Source organism: Scyliorhinus canicula, chromosome 1 (assembly GCF_902713615.1).
Source record: "Scyliorhinus canicula chromosome 1, sScyCan1.1, whole genome shotgun sequence".
NCBI lineage: Eukaryota > Metazoa > Chordata > Chondrichthyes > Carcharhiniformes > Scyliorhinidae > Scyliorhinus > Scyliorhinus canicula.
Window position 1 is genome coordinate 165,493,445 of NC_052146.1, and position 21,710 is coordinate 165,515,154.

Sequence of the window (21,710 nt, forward strand, 5' to 3'; positions counted from 1 at the left end):
CGTCCTATCACCCCTCACACACAAGACACACTGGCACTCACTGCAGACCACACACCCACACGCATCGGATAGAGCACATAGGCAGCTTCTGTAGGTGTGAAAGTGATTTTAATGGCAAACAGTTCATACACGTGCCCTGGCCCCTATAACTAATCTGTGCCCTGCTTACTCAGTGTCTAATTGTTTGGCCTTACGGGCCCTATGACTATGTCGAGGTGGTTCCCCAGACAGTACAGCAGAACTGGAGGTGGATTCCTGTGATTCCTGCCCTGAGACTAGGGATCCCTTTGGCGGCTGTTTCTTGGGGCGGCCCGGCCTGGATGGGCCAGGCCACGGCTCGGGCGAGCAGGATGGCGAGCTGCCAGCCTGTCCTGCCCGTTGCCCACCAGAAGCACCCGGGACGGAAGGGGGTGGGGGGGGGAAAGTCTGAGGTGTCACGCTGTTCCGGGATCTCCCTTGCAGGGGGACCCAGAACGGGCCCCAGCACCTTCTCAATCCACGGGATGCCCGATGGCCCCCGGGCCTCTCCATGGGTCGGGTGTGCGAACGGATCCAGCATCCGACGCACCCCCAGCACCTGGCGCTGCCAGTCTTGGAGGCCTGACCTGGTGTCAACAAGGGTCTGCAGGTTTGCAGCCATGGAGCTCAGGGAGTTGGCCATCCCTCTCTGTGTCTGGGCGCCGATGCCCTCAACGATGGCCTGCTGAGACTGAGCCATTGCTGCTGACACTGGGCCACTGCCTGCAGAGACTGGGCCACTGCCTGCTGACACTGGGCCACTGCCTGCAGAGACTGGGCCACTGCCTGCTGACACTGGGCCACTGCCTGCAGAGACTGGGCCACTGCCTGCTGACACTGGGCCACTGCCTGCAGAGACTGGGCCACTGCCTGCAGAGACTGGGCCACTGGCTGCAGATTCTGGGCCACTGCTGCAGAGACTGGGCCACGGCCTGCTGAGACTGGGTCTCTGTCTGCTGAGGCTGGGCCTCGGCGTTACGTGCCTCTGCGATCTGCTGCTGGCTCTGGCTTATGGCTTCCTGTGAGAGGCAGCCATGTCCTGGGCTACAGACGGCGCCTGCACGGAAAGCTCTCTGCGATGGTGTAGGAGATAGCAGTGGCGTAATGTCGTGCTCCTCATCCAACCCGAAATCCGGGGTCCCCTGGAATGGTGATTCCTGTCCATCCGTCCCCTGTGTGTGGGTGTCCTGGGGGGGTTGTGTCCAGTGTGTCAGTGTCCTGGGTGGGTGTGTCCTGGGTGGGTGTGTCTCCTGGGTGGGTGTGTCTCCTGGGTGGGTGTGTCTCCTGGATACTTGTGTCGTGTGTGTCAGACAGGGACAGGGGCCTGTTGCTGTGGCTGCCCTCCTCGTCACTGGGTGTGGTCAGACTGGGACGGGGGCCTGTTGCTGTGGCTACCCTCCTCGTCGCTGGGTGTGGTCAGACTGGGACGGGGGCCTGTTGCTGTGGCTGCCCTCCTCGTCGCTGGGTGTGGTCAGACTGGGGCCTGTTGCTGTGGCTGCCCTCCTCGTCGCTGGGTGTGGTCAGACTGGGACAGGGGCCTGTTGCTGGGGCTGCCCTCCTCGTCGCTGGGTGTGGTCAGACTGGGATGGGGGCCTGTTGCTGTGGATGCCCTCCTTGTCGCTGGGTGTGGTCAGACTGGGGCCTGTTGCTGTGGCTGCCCTCCTCGTTGCTGGGTGTGGTCAGACTGGGACGGGGGCCTGTTGCTGTGGCTGCCCTCCTCGTCGCTGGGTGTGGTCAGACTGGGATGGGGGCCTGTTGCTGTGGATGCCCTCCTTGTCGCTGGGTGTGGCCCGCCAGCATCGCCGCACTCGCACTAGATGGGAGCTGTGTACGCCTGACTCTCCAGATCTATCCCTGTCTCATGGTCGCCCTGGCACTGGGTGGGGGCGTTGTGTGCCCGACGGGCCGGGTCAATCCCTGTCTCATGGGTGTTCTGGAGGCGGTCGCCATCCGCAGGGACGGGTGGGTCAACGTTTGGTCCTGCAATACACAATACAGCATGCATGGTTAGACATGCAGACGGGGATAGGGGATGGGGAATGGGGGAAGGGGGAAGGGGGGGAGGCGGGATGGGGAAGGGGGGATGGGGGGCAGGCAGTGGGGGTCTGACGTTGACGTCGGGCCATCGCGGAGAATCCTGACCTTGGTCTTCAGTCTCTAGAGTGGGGCTGGGTCCCAGTGTTCTAACTCTGAGGCGTGTGTTCCATTGACACAGTATTTGGTCTCAATGGCCTTAGACTAGAGAGAAGGAAACTGAAACTGTTTCTGCTCTCTAGCCATATTGGAAACTGCACGTACCAGGAGGGACAATCTGATTAGCTGTGCCAGAGATCCTGTGGCAGATGTAAAAATAAGTCCTGTTTTCTGTTTAGAAGTTCTTGGACTGAGATGATCCCGTGACTCGTGGCACTTGAAGCAGACATGCTTACGTCTGTTTCCGTAGATTCTTTTTCCTCAACAGGTTGCTAGCCTGAAATCAGAGGATGCAGCATGAGGGACACCACTCTGTATTGAGCACAGCTAATCGGGAACCTTTCCACTCTTACCACCTACCACAGGTCTATTGGAAGGATTTTCATGTTGATAAGCAATCTTTTTGGCCATGTTATGAACACACCTTCCTTGACCATCAGGTCCTAGAGTGATTCCGAATCTGAACCCGAAGGTTCTGGTTCAGAGGAAGGGAGGTTAACAATGATGCAATAAACCCACCTTTTCGAAGTTCAATATATTTTGCAGAATAATTTGAGCCCAACCAACACACTATAATGATTAATCTGAAATCTATTGCCTGGGCCCTGAGACTTAAACACACCACTGATTGTGAGTAACTGCAGGAACTGGGAGTGTGGCCCATTGATCTGTCAGAGTGGGACTTTAACATCGGAATTACATTGGGATCTTTTGATGCTGGGAAATGTTGGCTGCATGGAGGAGACACGGGTATTACCTACAATGTTTGTCCAATTCGGGAAGAATCTTGGATGCAACATAGTTAATGGGGGGACATTCCAGCCATTTTCGTCAACGGAATCTTCCTGACCGGCTGACAGTTGAATCCCTGTCGCCGGTTTCCTGGGGGAGTGGGATGGATTCCATGGGATTCTATTGCCAGCATTGGGAGCAGAGTTTCCTGCTGCCGGCCATGTCTCACCCGGGTCATAAGGGCTTCCTTTGGCAAATGGCCCATGTAACAGTTGACTCTGTTTAACTCTCCTTTAGGATGACCCCCTGCTCTCCATCCAAAAATACTTCTCTAATCCTCCTCATCAACACATTTCAACACTCTGCATCAATCCCTGGAGATGGGCGGCTCGGTGGCATAGTGTTTATCTCTGCTGCCTCACAGCTCCAGAGTCCCGGGTTCAATTCCAGTCTTGGGTGTCTGTCTGCGTAGGTTTCCTCCGGATACTCCGGTTTCCTCCCACAGTCCAAATATGTACACGTTAGATGGATTGGCGATGTTAAATTGCCCATAGTGGCCAAAAGGTTAGGTGAGGCTATGGGGAAGGGGTGGGGGCATGGACTTAGGTAGGGTATTCTTTTGCAGGGTTGGTGCAGACTCAATGGGCTGAATGGCCTCTTTAGAAACATACAATCCCTACAGTGCAAAGGGGAGGTCACGCAGACACGGAGAGAACATGCAAACTCCACACAGTCAGTCGTCCAAGATCTGAATCGCACCCGGGTCCCTGGCATTGTGATGTAGCAGTGCTAACCACCGGGCCACCGTGCTGTTCTTCCACAATGTAGAGATGTCTATGAATGGGAAGGATTTGCCCCACTGGGACTCTGTACAATGGGAAAGGGGTGTGTTCCATGGAAATTTTCTTCCAGGATCTGAGTGACATATAATCATTCTGAGCAAACACAGCATACTGGAGATTGACTGTAACATCGCTGTGGTTGTGAGATTTAGGAAGAAGGATTTTGAGCTATGACTGTTGCTGTCTTTGCAATGGAGCTGCAGAAAGCCTGTAGGAATGCAATCTGTATGGTGTAGATGAGCTTCAGAGAAAGCAGATTCACCTCACTCAGTCATGGTCATTTACAAATTCCAGAGAGTTTGGGATTCAGTCCTGAAATTTGCATAAAGGCCTCATTACTATAAGGCCACATGTCACTTATTGCTGTCTTAATTATTGAAAAAAAGAGAGAGACAAAAACAGGTAACTATAGGCCAGTTAGCTTAACATCTGTCATCGGGAAAATGTTGGACTCCATCGAAATTGAAAGTTGCCATAATCCCCAAGGACCATAGGCTGATCTCCCCTTTTGAGAGAGAACTGATTTAACCTGAAATCACAACACCTCAGGCAAGGGGCAAGGTTGAGAAGGTGGGGTCTTCATGGATGACCTCAGCGAGTAGGAGAGTCCATTATAAAGAATGTAACAGCAGATCATTTAGAAATACATAATATATTCATGCAGAGTCAGCATGGCTTCATGAAGTGGAAATCATGCCGGACTAATTTCTTAAAATTCTTTGAGGTGGCTAAGAACAGGATGAAGAAAGGGGAGCTAGTAGATGTAATATACTTGGGCTTCCAAATAGTGTCTGATAAAGTACCGCACAAAAGGCTCCTTAATACAATAAGAGCACTTGGTGCTGGGGGTAGCATTGATAGAGGCTTGGCAGGCTCGAGGGGCCAAGACAGAGAGTCAGGATCAGAGCGGCATTTTCAGGATGGCGACCTGTAACTAGTGAAGTGCCAGAGGGATCAGTACTGGGGCCACAATTATCGACAATATATATTAATGACTTGGACGAGGGAAGTGAATGTACGATTGCAAAGTTTGTAGATGACACCAAAATATGTTGGGAAGTCAAGTGGTGAGGATGACACAAAGAGTCGATAGAAGGATAGACACAGATTAGGGGCGGGATTCTCAGACCCCCCCCCCGCCGGGTCGGAGAATCACCCGGGGCCAGCGTCAATCCCGCCCTTGCCGTGTACCAAATTCTCCGCCACCCGAGAATCGGCGGTCGGCGGGCCCCCTGCGGCGATTCTCCGGCTCGCGATGGGCCGAAGTTCCACCGCTGACAGGGCTTTCCCGCCGGCATGGTTTAAACCACCTCTGGTACCGGCGGGATTGGCGGCGCGGGCGGGCTTCGGGGTCCTGGGGGGGGGGGGGGGGCAATCTGACCCTGGGGGGTGCCCCACGGTGGCCTGGCCCGTAATCGGGGCCACCGATCGGTGGGTGGGCCTGTGCCGTGGGGGCGCTCTTTTTCTTCTGTCCCGCATGGCCTTCACCATGACGGAGGCAGAAGAGACCCCCTCCGCTGCGCATGCGCCGGTATGATGTCAGCAGCCGCCGACGCTCCGGCGCATGCGCGGACTTACGCCGGCCGGCGAAGTCCTTTCGGCCCCGGCTGGCGTGGCGCCAAAGGCCGTTCACGCCAGCCGGCGGAGTGTGAACCACTCCGGCACGGGCCTAGCCCCTAAAGGTGCGGAGAATTCCGCACCTTTGGGGAGGCCGACGCCGGAGTGGTTGACGCCACTCCAATACGCCCTCTCCGCCGGGTAGGGGAGAATCCCGCCCTAGGTGAGTGGGCAAAACTTGGTAGATGTAATGTAGGAAAACGTGAAGATATGCACATTTGTATGAAGAATAAAGGAGCTGAATACTATTTAAATGGAGAAAGGCTGCAGAAAACTGCAGCACTGAGGGAGTTGGGGGTCCTCGTGCATAAATCACAAAAAGTTAGCATGCAAATTCAGAAGGTAATTGGGAAGCAAATGGAATATTGACATTTATTTCAAAGGGAATGGAGTATAAAAATAGGGAAGTCTTGCTAAATTATACAAGGCACCAGTTAGACCACACCTGGAATACAGTTTTGGTACCGTTATCTAAGGAAAGATATACTGTAATTGGAAGCAGTCCATCCAGAGAAGGTTCACTCGGTCGAGCCTGGGTTTGGAGGGAGGAGAGGTTCAGTAGGTTGCACCTGTACTCATTGGAGTTTAGAAGAATGAGAAGCCACCTTATTCAGACATATTGGATTCTCAGGGGCTTGACAGGGTAGATAGTGAGAGGATGTTTCCTCTTTTGGGAGAGTCTAGGACCAGAGGCCATAATCTGTAAGGGGTCACCTATGTAAAGTTAGGACTCCTGGTGTTTGAAGATTTTTGAAAGGTACTCTCCCATTCTGCTGATTTTAAAGGCAATATTTCTGTTGAGCTTTCTGACCCTGTTTCGAGATGTATAATGTTCTCTTTAACTGTGTGTGTGATTTTTCAGCACTTGCAGCAACAGCCAATGGGATTGCGAGCAGCGTGTGTGTCTTATCAATCAGGAAATGATCCAAAACATCAATCAAGGGAATTATGGGTAAGTGTGATTCTTCAACAACAAAGATGTGGGTTTGACCTTGTAATTCACACACTTGTTATGAAACAATATCACTCACATTCACCTATATGATAACAATATTACTTACACTTGTGTATGCTGTAACCATGTTATTCACATGTATGTGCTGTAACAGCTAGACTGACACACACACGTGCTGTGACAATGTTAATCATCTGTGTGTGCTGTGATAGTATTGGGGCAGCAGGGTAGCATGGTGGTTAGCATAAATGCTTCACAGCTCCAGGGTCCCAGGTTCGATTCCCGGCTGGGTCACTGTCTGTGTGGAGTCTGCACGTCCTCCCCCTGTGTGCCTCCGGGTGCTCCGGTTTCCTCCCACAGTCCAAAGATGTGCGGGTTAGGTGGATTGGCCATGCTAAATTGCCCGTAGTGTCCTAAAAAAAGTAAAGGTTAATGGGGGGGGGTTGTTGGGTTACGGGTATAGGGTGGATACGTGGGTTTGAGTAGGGCGATCATGGCTCGGCACAACATTGAGGGCCGAAGGGCCTGTTCTGTGCTGTACTGTTCTATGTTCTACTGTTGTGCATGTGTACTCATGCTTCCGTGTCTGGTTACTCAAACATTTTATGAAATATGTGAAGATGCAGTGCCTGTTTTTTTTAAACAGCACATAAGCTTCCAATGTAGCAGCAAGGTGTTCATTACAAGCCACCTGCCATATTGGTAAAGAGACAAGAGTACATGACCTATCGGGGCTCCGTATGCATTTCACTGCCCTGAACGTAACTGGAATCAGACTGGCTGCATTCAGGAAAACCAGTTTCCAAGTGGTCTAAATTCTAGAGCTGGATGCCTCCAGTAAAAGGGTATTTGTTCCCCCAGCTCCATAGTTGATGACAACCAATTCCCCCACCTCAGAAAATTATTAGAAAATTAGAACACAATCAGGAAGAGGCAGCGTGCTTTAGTGAAAGGGAAAAAGAGTTTGCCTAATTCTTTGTGGAATAAGAAGTAACATGGATAAAGGGGAATCTGTGGATGTGGTGTACTTGGATTTCCAAAACAGATTTGACAAGTGTCACATCAAAGGTTCCCACATAAAATAAGAGCTCATGGTGTCGGGGGTAATATATTAACATGGATAGAGATTTGGTTAGCTAACAGACGAGGAGAGTAGGGATAAATGGGTTGTTTCCTGGTTGATAAGCCACAGGGGTCTCAACTATTCAAAATCTGTAACACTGACTTGGATGATGGGACTGAAAGTCTGCCAGCTAAATTTGCTGATGACACAAAGACTTTCAAGCTTTCAAGTGGACTTAATGAGGCTACAGAAGGATTTAGATAGGTTAAGGGAATGAGCAAACATTTGACATATTGTGGAAAATTGGGAACTTGTCCACTTTGGCAGGAAGAATAGAAAAGCAGCAAATTATTTAAATAGAGTGAGATTGCAGAACTGTATGGTACAGAGGGATCTAGGTGTCTTGGTGGATGAATTGCAAAATGTTAGTCTGCAGGTACAGCAGGTGATTAGAAGACAACGGAATATAAAAATAAGGAAGTTTTACTGCAGCTGTACAGGGAATAGGGTGTGACCACATCTGGAGTAATGTGTACAGTTTTGGTCTCCTTAGTTAAAAAAGGATATAATTGCATTAGAAGTCGTTCAGAGAGGGTTCACTCGACTGATTCCTGGAATGAAGGGTTTGTCTAATGAGGAACAGTTGAGTAGGTTGGGCCTATACTCATTGGAGTTGAGAAGAATGACGGGTGATCAGACTGAAACTTTGAAGATCCTGAGGTGACTTGACAGGGTGGATGCTGAAAGGATGTTTCCTTCTGTGGGACACAGTTTAGAAATTAAGCATCTCCGATTAATGCTGAGCTAAGGGGGAGTTTTTTCTCTGGCGGGTCTTTAGTTTGTGGAATTCTCCTCCCAGACAGCAGTGAAGGCTGGTTTATTTAACATCTTCAAGGCTGAGTTAGACAGCTTTTTAATCAACCAGGGGATCAAAGGTTCTGGGAGTCAGGCAGGAATGTCGGGTTGATCAGCCATGATCTGATTAAATGGCAGAGCAGGCTCGAGGGGCCAAATGGCCTACTCTCAATTCTTCAGCCTCTGTTCTGTCTGGGGGCAGCACGGTGGCACAGTAGTTAGCATGGTTGCCTCATAGCGCCAGGGACCAGGGTTCAATTCCAGCCTCAGGTGACTGTCTGTGTGGCGTTTGCACTCTGTCACGGTTCACACCCCAGCCCTGTCCTCACCCCCCTACAATTCGTCTCTACCTTCCCCCCCCCACCTTCTCTCCTTCTCTCCGTTCCCACCTTCCCCTCCCCAACTTCTCTCTTTCCCCCATCCCTCCTTCCTCTCCCCCCACCTTCTGCTCTTCCCCCTGTCTCCACCTTCCCCTCCCCCCTCCTTCTCTCCTTCCCCCTGCCCCCATCTTCCCCTCCCTATTAGCCTATTGAATATCACCTGGGATAGGATCAGGACAGCCGATCTGATATTGCCAGTTTTAAACCTGAAAGTTAATTCTAATCATGGGTATTTTCTACACTTATGGGAATGTCCAGCTATCCTTAACTCCCAGGAGACTAACAATAGTAAGGTGTCGGGGCAGAGAGTCAGTGCTGTACAGTTGGCATAGCTCCCACGCACGTTCCTCGCAATCACTTGGCATGTGGAATGGTCAGACCTGCTTATCTCAGTAAGGCTCACGCTACAAGCCTCGCCTCACCTTTATAATTTCTCCCTGGCAGATGGAGGGCTTCAAACTACAGCCAGTTCTGGGGATTGACTCTGGACGAAGGAATCCGTTACCGACTGGGGACCAGACGACCCTCAACTACAGTGTTGAACATGAATGAACTGAATGTAAGCCCACTTATTGTGATGCCTAAAGTAATGTTGTATACAGATTGGAAGTTTTAAAATGCTGGGGATGTTCTCCTTCCCTGGAGCAAAGGTGATTGAGAGGTGATTTAATAGAAATGTACAATATTATAACAGGGTTCGATAAGTAGGTAAGGAAAAACTGTTCCCATTGGTTGATGGTACGGGGAGTTGTGTCCTAGGCCCAACCATCTTCAGCTGCTACATCAATGGCCTTCCTTCCAACATAAGGTCAGAAATGGAGATGTTCACTGATGACTGCACAATGTTCAGCACCACTCGTGGCCCATCAGTTACTGAAGCAGTCGCTGTTCATAAGCAGCAAAACCTAGACAATATCCAGGCTCGGGCTGATAAGTGGCGAGCAACATTTACACCACACAAGTGCCAGGCAATGACCATCTCCAATTGAGAGAATCCACCCATCTCCTTTGACATTCAATGGCATCATCATCGCTGAATTTCTCACTGTGAACATCAGCATGGGAAGAGGATCTGTTAATGGGTAGAAAGCAGGGAGTGGGAATAAATGAGGCAGTGAATAGTGCAGAGCCACAGGATCAGTGCTGGGACCTCAGCTGATTACCTCGGTGACTTACATGAAGAGCCAGGGAGTAATGTATTTAAGTTTGCTGATGACACCAAGCTAGGTGGGGAGTTGGCTGTGAGGAGGATACCGAGAGGCTACAAAGAGATAGCAACTGGATACATGAGTGAGCAACAAGATGGCAGATGGAGTACAATGTGAGAAGTGTGATGTATCCACTTTCATTGTAAGGCTAGAAAAGCAGAATATTTTTGCAAAGTTACTTCAAAGTGTTGATGTTCAAAGACTTTGAATGTGCTCCGAGAAGAAACGCAGAAAGTTAGCATGCAGATACACCAAGAAATTAGAAAGGATGATGGCACACTGGCCTTCATTGCAAGGGGATTGGGATATAAGAATCATAGAATCCCTACAGTGCAGAAGGAGACCATTCAACCCATCGAGTCTGCTCCAACCATTTGAACGAGCACTCTATTCATGATCACTTCCCTGTTCAACCCCCCCCCCCCCCCCCCCCCCCCACCCCGCTTACCCATCGCTGGACACTAAGGGGCAATTTATAAAACTTTAAATACATTTTTAAAAATATATATTTAGAGTACCTAATTATTTTTTCCAATTAAGGGGCAATTTAGCGTGGCCAATCCGCCTATCCTGTACATCTTTGGGTTGTGGGGGTGAAACCCACGCAGACACGGGGAGAATGTGCAAACTCCTCACGGATAGTGACCCAGAGCCGGGATTCGAACCCGGGTCCTCAGCGCCGTAGGCAGCAATGCTAACCACTGTGCCGCCGTGCTGCCCTACTAAGGGGCAATTTAGCATGGCCAATCCACCTAACCTGCACATCTTTGGATTGTGGGAAGAAACCAGAGCACCCAGAGGAAATCCACGCAGACACGGGGAGAAAGTCCAAGCTGCACACTGTCAGTAACCCAAGGCCAGAATTGAACTCGGTCCCGAGACAGCAGTGCTAACTACTGTGCCACCGTGCCACCCTTATTACAAATGTACAGGGTCTTGGTGAGACCGCATCTGGAATACTTGTGCAGTTTCAGTCTCCGTATTTAAGAAAGGATATATTCCAATTGGGGACGGTACAGCAAAAATTCACTGGATTGGTCCCTGGGATGAGGGGGTTGTCCTTTCATGAGAGGCTGAGTGAATTGGGTTTCTATTCTCGGGTCCAGAAGAATGAGAGATGATCTCACTGAAACTTGGGTTACACTCCATGGGTCGGAGAATCTAAAACACGGGTCACAGTCTCAGGATAAGGGAACGTTTAGGCTGAAATGAGGAGAAATTACTTCAATCAAAGGGTTGCGAATCTTTGGATTTCTCTGCCCCAGAGGGTTGTGGAAGCTCCATCATCATCAATATGTTTGAGGCTGGGATAGACAGATTTTTGTGGTCTCAGGGAATTGAGGGATTATGAGGAATAAGAGTGAAGTGGAGTTCTCTCATGGTCATCATGAATGGCAGAGCAGGTTTCACGGGTCGTGTGTTCTACTCCTCCTCCTACTTCTTGTGTTCTTGTGGCTTTCGGAAGTCCATGTACACCACATCAACAGCATTACCCTCATCAGTCCTCTGTTACTTTTTCAAAAAACTCAATTGTGTCTGCATAAGATGATTGTCCATAACAATTTTCCTTAAATAAAGTCTTTCTTAAATTATTCCTAATTTGTCTAAGTGACTGTTAATTTTGTCCTGGACCATCACTTTGAACAGCATTTCCAATACCAAGGTTGGACTGACTGGCTTATATGTGCTGTGCTTATCTTTATACCATTTTTTGAACTAAGGTGTAACATTTCCAATTCTCCAATCCTCTGGTGTCTCAGGTGAATTGGAAGACGATGGCCAGTACATTAATAATTAGCACCCTTATTTCTCTCAGTGTCCTTGGATGCATCTGATCCAGTTATGCTGACTTAGGACGGAATTCTTCGACCCCCCGCCAGGTCGGAGAATTGCCCGGGGGCGGCGTGAATCCCGCCCCACCGTTCCGACGCCAGCTGCCGAATTCTCCGGCACCGGATTTCAGGCGGGGGCAGAGATCACGCCACGCGGTCGGGGGCCGTTGGCAGCGGCCCCCCTGGCTATTCTCCGGGTCCTGTTGGGCCGAGCGGCCACCCGTTTTCGGCCAGTCCTGCTGGCGTGAAATGGACATGGTCCATCATGGCGGGACCTGGCTTGTTGGCCATCTACCGGAGTCCTCGGGTGGGCGCATGCGCCAGAACACGCCGGCCGTTCTGCGCATGCGCAGGACCATGGCGGCATTTCGGCGCCAGTTGGCATGGCACCAACCCCTCCGCCACCGGCCTAGCCCACGGAAGTGCGGAGGATTCCGCAACTTCCAGGTGGCCCGCCGCCGGTGTGGTTTGCGCCGTTCTTGGCGCCAGCGCCGGGCCATCCCGCCAATTGCGGGAGAATCACATATTGTTTGTGATATACATAAATGATCTGGACGAAGGTATAAGTGGTCTGATGAGCAAGTTTGCAGATGATACTAAGATTGGTGAGTTGCAGATAGCGAGGAGGACTGTCAGAGAATACAGCAAAATATAGATAGATTGGAGAGTTGGACAGAGAAATGGCAGATGGAGTTCAATCCAGGCAAATGTGAGGTGATGCATTTTGGAAGATCTAATTCAAGAGCGGACTATATGGTCAATGGAAGGGTCCTGGGGAAAATTGATGTACAGAGAGATCTGGGAGTTCAGGTCCATTGTACCCTGAAGGTGGCAACGCAGGTCAATAGAGTGGTCAAGAAGGCATACAGCATACATTTTAAAATGTTTAGTTAATCCAGTGTCTCAACTACCTTCACAGTCTTTGGCAGCATTTTCTTCCATAATAAAGGTGGATGCGAAGTGTTCACTTAATCCTTAATACACAAATCCTATTTTTGGTCCCAATCAACTCCACTCTTCTTACAGTATATATGCTGATGGAAAACCTTTGGCTTCCCCTTTATGTTAGCTGCCACTCTCTTGCATACTCTCTTTGCTAATCTTATGTTTTTTTTTATTCCTGCCTCCCCGCGCAAACTTTCTACCTTCAGCCTGGTTCTCAATGTATTATTATCCATCAGGCATCTGTCATGGACACCCCATTGTCTGCATCTTCTTACTCTGAGTAGAATTATCCGGTCCCTCTGCAGTGAATGGGAGATTTGTCCGAGCACCAAATTCTCCATCCTTGTCAGCAGCGAAAGCTGGACTCGTAAGGGAGAATCCCAGCTTCTATCTCTTTTATTATCCAGGATGTTAGGGTTTGTTTCTCCCTGACAGGAATGTGCCAAGACTGTACCTGAACTATCTCCTGTTTGCCTGCCAATGTTGGATTCGAGCTTACTCAGGCCTGTTCTCACCTCATTAAAATTGGCTGTTCCCCAATTAATTATGTTTTACTCTGGATTGCTGCTTGTCCTTTCCAATAGCTCATCTAAAACCTATGATACAGTCATCACTGTCCCCTACATCTTTGCTTTCTGACACTTGATTCACTTTACCTACCCCATTTCCCAGAACCATCAATGTCTCCTTGTATGTTGTACTGGAAATATACTGCTGAGTAAACTATTCTGAACACACTCTGTGGACTCTTGCCCCTCTCTGCCAGTTAGGCAATTACTATTCCATTCTCGATTAGGATAATTAAAGTCCACCATTATCACAATAGATTTTGCATCTCTTAGTTTTCTAACTGTGTTCCTCAATATCTAAGCCAATAGTCAGGAGCCTGCAGAACAAACTCAGCAATGTATTGATATCTCTGTTGTCTCTTAGATTCTGTCCTTGACACCTCATGGGCATTTTACTTCTCCATCACTGTAATATCCTCTTTCTTTCCTGCCCAAACTTTCCCCACTTCCCTGGATGAATGCAGCTCCAATAACACTCAAGCAGCTTGACACCATCCAGGGCAAAACATTCCACTTGTTTCCCCCCCCCCCCCCAACCCCCCCACCCCCCCAACCGCACCTCCCCATTCCCATACATCACACTCAACATTCATTCCTTCCATCACTGATGAACACTAGCAGCTGTACGTAACATCTACAAGATGCACCGTAGCAACTCGCCAAGGCTCCTGAGGCAGCACCGTTCAAAGCCATGACCACTGCCACGTAGAAGGACAAGGGCAGCACATACATCGAGGGCCGAAGGGCCTGTTCTGTGCTGTGCTGTTCTATACCAGGGAATCTCACCACCCGGCGGTTCCCCTCCTATCACTCATCACCCTGACTTGGAAATATATCGCTGTTCCTTCACTGTTGCTGGATCAAAATCCTGTAACACCCTCCCTACACCACATGGACGGCAGCGGATCAAGAAGGCAGTTCGGGGGCAATTAGGAGTGGGCAATAAATGCAGTCCTGGCCACAAGGCAAACGTTTTAAAAATAAATAAGAATAAAACAACAAGGAGAGTCCAACCTCCTCTCTTTGCTAATTGTGATCTATCTCATTCATGTGACTCAGGTGTGTCGCCAGCTCTATTCCGACAAGCTCTTTGTTTAAAGTAAGTTTCCCTTATGTTTCAGATGAACATGGACAGCAATGACCTTCTTCCCAGATACTTCAACGCAGAAGAGAAATGGCCAGGAATGATCCATCAGCCCATGGACCAGGGCAACTGTGCAGCATCATGGGCCTTTTCCACAGCAGGTAAGAGCAACTGAGGGAGTCTATCAGAGAGTTACAGTGAGGGGCATGGGGTATATCAGAGTGTTACAGTGAGGGGCATGGGGTATATCAGAGTGTTATAGTGAGGGGTGTGGGGTATATCAGAGAGTTACAGTGAGGGGTGTGGGGTATATCAGAGTGTCACAGTGAGGGCTGTGGAGTATATCAGAGTGTTACCGTGAGGGGTTGGTGGTATTTCAGAGAGTTACAGTGAGGGGTGTGGGGTATATCAGAGTGTTACAGTGATGGGTGTGGGGTATATCAGAGTGTCACAGTGAGGGGTGTGGGGTATATCAGAGTGTCACAGTGAGGGCTGTGGAGTATATCAGAGTGTTATAGTGAGGGGTGTGGGGTATATCAGAGTGCTACAGTAAGGGGTGTGGGGTATATCAGTGTTACAGTGAAGGGTGTGGGGTATTTCAGAGTGTTACAATGAGGGGTGCGGGGTATATCAGAGTGTTATGGTGAGGGGTGTGGGGTATATCAGAGTGTTACAGTGAGGGGTGTGGGGTATATCAGAGTGTGAAAGTGAGGGGTGTGGGGTATATCAGAGTGTTATAGTGAGGGGTGTGGGGTATATCAGAGAGTTACAGTGAGGGGTGTGGGGTATATCAGAGTGTTACAGTGAGGGGTGTGGGGTATATCAGAGAGTTACAGTGAGGGGTGTGGAGTATATCAGAGAGTTACAGTGAGAGGTGTGGGTATATCAGAGTGTTATAGTGAGGGGTGTGGGGTATATCAGAGTGCTACAGTATTGGGTGTGGGGTATACCAGAGTGCCGCAGTATTGGGTGTGGGGTATATCAGAGTGTTACAGTGAGGGATGTGGGGTAAATCAGAGTGTCACACTGAGGGGTATGAGGTGTAACAGAGAGTTACAGTGAGGTGTACTGTATATCAGAGTTACAGTGAGGGGTTTGGGGTATATCAGAGAGTTACACTGAGGGGTGTGGGGTATCTCAGAGAGTTACAGTGAGGGATGCGAGTTAGATCAAAAAGTTACAGTCAGGGGCATGTGGTATATCAGAGTGTTACAGTGAGGGGTGTGGGGTATATCAGAGTGTTACAGTGAGGGGTGTGGGGTATATCAGAGAGTTAAATAGTGGGTGTAGGGTATATCAGAGTGCTCTAGTGAGGGGTATGGGGTATATCAGAGGGTTACAGTGAGGGGTGTGGAGTATATCAGAGTGTTACAGTGAGAGGTGTGGGGTATATCAGAGAGTTAAATAGTGGGTGTAGGGTATATCAGAGTGCTCTAGCGAGGGGTATGGGGTATATCAGAGGGTTACAGTGAGGGGTGTGGGGTATATCAGAGTGTTACAATGAGGGTTATGGTGTATATCAGAGTGTTACAGTGAGGGGTATGGGGTATATCAGAGAGTTACAGTGAGGGGTGTGGGGTATATCAGAGTGTTACAGCGAGGGGTGTGGGGTATATCAGAGAGTTACAGTGAGGGGTGTGGGGTATATCAGAGAGTTACAGTGAGGGATATATCCGAAACTTAAAGTGAGGGGTGTGGGGTAAATCAGAGTGTCACACTGAGGGGTATGAGGTGTAACAGAGAGTTACAGTGAGGTGTACTGTACATCAGAGAGTTACAGTGAGGGGTTTGGGGTATATCAGAGTGTTATAGTGAGGGGTATCAGGTATATCAGAGTGTCACAGTGAGGGGTTTGGGGTATATCAGAGAGTTACACTGAGGGGTGTGGGGTATCTCAGAGAGTTACAGTGAGGGATGCGGGTTAGATCAAAAAGTTACAGTGAGGGGCATGTGGTATATCAGAGAGTTACAGTGAGGGGTGTGGGCTCTATCAGAGTGTTACAGTGAGGGGTGTGGTTTATATCAGAGTGTCACAGTGAGGGATGTTGGGTATATGAGTGTTACATTGAGGGTGTGGGGTATATCAGAGTGTTACAGTGAGGGGTGTGGGGTATATCAGTGTGTTATAGTGAGGGGTGTGGGGTATATCAGAGTGCTACAATAAAGGGTGTGGGGTATATCAGAGTGTCACAGTGACGGATGTGGGGTATATCAGTGTTACAGTGAGGTGTGTGGGGTATATCAGAGTGTTACAGTGAGGGGTGTGGGGTATATCAGTGTCACAGTGAGGGGTGTGGGGTATATCAGAGTGCCACAGTAAGGGGTGTGGGGTATATCAGAGTGTTACAATGAGGGTTATGGTGTATATCAGAGTGTTACAGTGAGGGGTATGGGGTATATCAGAGAGTTACAGTGAGGGGTGTGGGGTATATCAGAGTGTTACAATGAGGGTTATGGTGTGTATCAGAGTGTTACAGTGAGGGGTATGGGGTATATCAGAGAGTTACAGTGAGGGGTGTGGGGTATATCAGAGTGTTACAGCGAGGGGTGTGGGGTATATCAGAGAGTTACAGTGAGGGGTGTGGGGTATATCAGAGAGTTACAGTGAGGGATATATCCGAAACTTATAGTGAGGGGTGTGGGGTAAATCAGAGTGTCACACTGAGGGGTATGAGGTGTAACAGAGAGTTACAGTGAGGTGTACTGTACATCAGAGAGTTACAGTGAGGGGTTTGGGGTATATCAGAGTGTTATAGTGAGGGGTATCAGGTATATCAGAGTGTCACAGTGAGGGGTTTGGGGTATATCAGAGAGTTACACTGAGGGGTGTGGGGTATCTCAGAGAGTTACAGTGAGGGATGCGGGTTAGATCAAAAAGTTACAGTGAGGGGCATGTGGTATATCAGAGAGTTACAGTGAGGGGTGTGGGCTCTATCAGAGTGTTACAGTGAGGGGTGTGGTTTATATCAGAGTGTCACAGTGAGGGATGTTGGGTATATGAGTGTTACATTGAGGGTGTGGGGTATATCAGAGTGTTACAGTGAGGGGTGTGGGGTATATCAGTGTGTTATAGTGAGGGGTGTGGGGTATATCAGAGTGCTACAATAAAGGGTGTGGGGTATATCAGAGTGTCACAGTGACGGATGTGGGGTATATCAGTGTTACAGTGAAGGGTGTGGGGTATTTCAGAGTGTTACAGTGAGGTGTGTGGGGTATATCAGAGTGTTACAGTGAGGGGTGTGGGGTATATCAGTGTCACAGTGAGGGGTGTGGGGTATATCAGAGTGCCACAGTAAGGGGTGTGGGGTATATCAGAGTGTTCCATTGAGGGTGTGGGGTATATCAGAGTGTTACAGTGAGGGGTGTGGGGTGTATCAGAGTGTTACAGTGAGGGGTGTGGGGTATATCAGAGTGTTACAGTGAGGGGTGTGGGGTATATCAGAGTGTTACAGTGAGGGGTGTGGGGTATATCAGAGAGTTACAATGAGGGGTGTGGAGTACATCAGAGTTACAGTGAGGGGTGTGGGGTATATCAGAGTGTTATAGTGAGGGGTGTGGGGTATATCAGAGTGTTATAGTGAGGAGTGTGGGGTATATCAGAGTGTTACATTGAGGCATGTGTAGTATATCAGAGAGTTACAGTGAGGGGTGTGGGGTATATCAGAGTGTTACAGTGAGGGGTGTGGGGTATATCAGAGTGTTACAGTGAGGGGTGTGGGGTATATCAGAGAGTTACAGTGAGGGGTGTGGAGTATATCAGAGTTACAGTGAGGGGTGTGGGGTATATCAGAGTGTTATAGTGAGGGGTGTGGGGTATATCAGAGTGCTACAGTAAGGGGTGTGGGGTATATCAGTGTTACAGTGAAGGGTGTGGGGTATTTCAGTGTTACAATGAGGGGTGCGGGGTATATCAGAGTGTTATGGTGAGGGGTGTGGGGTATATCAGAGTGTTACAGTGAGGGGTGTGGGGTATATCAGAGTGTGAAAGTGAGGGGTGTGGGGTATATCAGAGTGTTATAGTGAGGGGTGTGGGGTATATCAGAGAGTTACAGTGAGGGGTGTGGGGTATATCAGAGTGTTACAGTGAGGGGTGTGGGGTATATCAGAGAGTTACAGTGAGGGGTGTGGAGTATATCAGAGAGTTACAGTGAGAGGTGTGGGTATATCAGAGTGTTATAGTGAGGGGTGTGGGGTATATCAGAGTACTACAGTATTGGGTGTGGGGTATACCAGAGTGCCGCAGTATTGGGTGTGGGGTATATCAGAGTGTTACAGTGAGGGATGTGGGGTATATCAGAGTGTTACAGTGAGGTGTGTGGGGTGTATCAGAGTGTTACAGTGAGGGGTGTGGGGTATATCAGAGTGTTACAGTGAGGGCTGGTGGTATATCAGAGTGTTACAGTGAGGGGTGTGGGGTCTATCAGAGTGTCCCTTTGAGGAGTGTGAGTTGTATCAGAGAGTTACAGTGAAGGGCGTGGGCTATATCAATGTTACAGTGAGGAGTGTGGGGTATATCAGAGTGTCACACTGTGGGGTGTGGAGTATATCAGTGTTAGAGTGAGGGGTGTAAGGTGTATCAGAGTGTTACAGTGAGGGGTGTGGGGTATATCAGAGTGTCACAGTGAGGGGTGTGGGGTATATCAGAGTGTTACAGTGAGGGGTGTGGGGTATATCAGAGTGTTACAGTGAGGGGTGTGGGGTATATCAGAGTGTTACAGTGAGGGGTGTGGGGTATATCAGATTGTTGCAGTGAGGGGTGTGGGGTATATCAGAGTGTCACAGTGAGGGGTGTGGGGTATATCAGAGTGTTACAGTGAGGGGTGTGGGGTATATCAGAGTGTTACAGTGAGGTGTGTGGGGTGTATCAGAGTGTTACAGTGAGGGGTGTGGGGTATATCAGAGTGTTACAGTGAGGGCTGGTGGTATATCAGAGTGTTACAGTGAGGGGTGTGGGGTATATCAGAGTGTTACAGTGAGGGGCATGGGGTATATCAGAGTGTTACAGTGAGGGGTGTGGGGGATATCAGAGTGTTACAGTGAGGGGTGTGGAATATATCAGAGTGTTACAGTGAGGGGTGTGGGGTATATCAGAGTGTTACAGTGAGGGGTGTGGCGTATATCAGAGTGTCACAGTGAGGGGTGTGGGGTATATCAGAGTGTCACGGTGAGGGTTATCAGAGAGTTACAGTGAGGGGTGTGGAGTATATCAGAGTGTTACAGTGAGGGGTGTGGGGTATATCAGAGTGTTATAGTGAGGGGTGTGGGGTATATCAGAGTGCTACAGTACGGGGTGTGGGGTATATCAGTGTTACAGTGAAGGGTGTGGGGTATATCAGAGTGTTACAGTGAGGGCTGGTGGTATATCAGAGTGTTACAGTGAGGGGTGTGGGGTATATCAGAGTGTGAAAGTGAGGGGTGTGGGGTATATCAGAGTGTTATAGTGAGGGGTGCGGGGTATATCAGAGAATTACAGTGAGGGGTGTGGGGTATATCAGAGTGCCGCAGTATTGGGTGTGGGGTATATCAGAGTGTTACAGTGAGGGATGTGGGGTATATCAGAGTGTTACAGTGAGGTGTGTGGGGTGTATCAGAATGTTACAGTGAGGGGTGTGGGGTATATCAGAGTGTTACAGTGAGGGCTGGTGGTATATCAGAGTGTTACAGTGAGGGGTGTGGGGTCTATCAGAGTGTCCCTTTGAGGAGTGTGAGGTGTATCAGAGAGTTACAGTGAAGGGTGTGGGCTATATCAATGTTACAGTGAGGGGTGTGGGGTATATCAGAGTGTCACACTGTGGGGTGTGGAGTATATCAGTGTTACAGTGAGGGGTGTAAGGTGTATCAGAGTGTTACAGTGAGGGGTGTGGGGTATATCAGAGTGTCACAGTGAGGGGTGTGGGGTATATCAGAGTGTTACAGTGAGGGGTGTGGGGTATATCAGTGTGTTACAGTGAGGGGTGTGGGGTATATCAGAGTGTCACAGTGAGGGGTGTGGGGTATATCAGAGTGTTACAGTGAGGGGTGTGGGGTATATCAGAGTGTTACAGTGAGGGATGGGTATATCAGAGTGTTACAGTGAGGTGTGTGGGGTATATCAGAGTGTTACAGTGAGGGGTGTGGGGTATATCAGAGTGTCACAGTGAGGGGTGTGGGGTATATCAGAGTGTTACAGTGAGGGGTGTGGGGTATATCAGCGTCACAGTGAGGGGTGTGGGGTATATCAGAGTGTTACAGTGAGGGGTGTGGGGTATATCAGAGTGTTACAGTGAGGGTGTGGGGTATATCAGAGTGTCATAGTGAGGAGTGTGGGGTATATCAGCGTCACAGTGAGGGGTGTGGGGAATATCAGAGTGTTACAGCGAGGGGCGTGGGGTATATCAGAGTGTTACAGTGAGGGTGTGGGGTATATCAGAGTGTCACAGTGAGGAGTGTGGGGTATATCAGCGTCACAGTGAGGGGTGTGGGGAATATCAGAGAGTTACAGTGAAGGGTGTGGGGTATTTCAGAGTGTTACAGTGAGGGTGTGGGGTATATCAGAGTGTCACAGTGAGGAGTGTGGGGTATATCAGCGTCACAGTGAGGGGTGTGGGGAATATCAGAGTGTTACAGCGAGGGGTGTGGGGTATATCAGAGTGTTACAGTGAGGGGTGTGGGGTATATCAGAGTGTTACATGGAGGGGTGTGGGGTATATCAGAGTGTTGCAGTGAGGGGTGTGGGGTATATCAGAGTGTCACAGTGAGGGGTGTGGGGTATATCAGAGTGTTACAGTGAGGGGTGTGGGGTATATCAGAGTGTTACAGTGAGGTGTGTGGGGTGTATCAGAGTGTTACAGTGAGGGGTGTGGGGTATATCAGAGTGTTACAGTGAGGGCTGGTGGTATATCAGAGTGTTACAGTGAGGGGTGTGGGGTATATCAGAGTGTTACAGTGAGGGGCATGGGGTATATCAGAGTGTTACAGTGAGGGGTGTGGGGGATATCAGAGTGTTACAGTGAGGGGTGTGGAATATATCAGAGTGTTACAGTGAGGGGTGTGGGGTATGTCAGAGTGTTACAGTGAGGGGTGTGGCGTATATCAGAGTGTCACAGTGAGGGGTGTGGGGTATATCAGAGTGTCACGGTGAGGGTTATCAGAGAGTTACAGTGAGGGGTGTGGAGTATATCAGAGTGTTACAGTGAGGGGTGTGGGGTATATCAGAGTGTTATAGTGAGGGGTGTGGGGTATATCAGAGTGCTACAGTAAGGGGTGTGGGGTATATCAGTGTTACAGTGAAGGGTGTGGGGTATATCAGAGTGTTACAGTGAGGGCTGGTGGTATATCAGAGTGTTACAGTGAGGGGTGTGGGGTATATCAGAGTGTGAAAGTGAGGGGTGTGGGGTATATCAGAGTGTTATAGTGAGGGGTGTGGGGTATATCAGAG

At 49.5% G+C, this 21,710-nt stretch overlaps 1 protein-coding gene across 1 annotated transcript in view; it reads left to right on the forward strand.

Moving 5' to 3' along the window:
* tinagl1 (tubulointerstitial nephritis antigen-like 1) overlaps positions 1-21,710 on the forward strand; it is a 212,999-nt gene that overhangs the window by 95,053 nt on the left and 96,236 nt on the right. Inside the window, exons 4-6 of the mRNA XM_038802144.1 lie at positions 6,265-6,354; positions 9,100-9,214; positions 14,331-14,454. Coding sequence (XP_038658072.1) covers positions 6,265-6,354; positions 9,100-9,214; positions 14,331-14,454 — 329 coding nt within the window. The remainder of the gene's footprint in view (positions 1-6,264; positions 6,355-9,099; positions 9,215-14,330; positions 14,455-21,710) is intronic.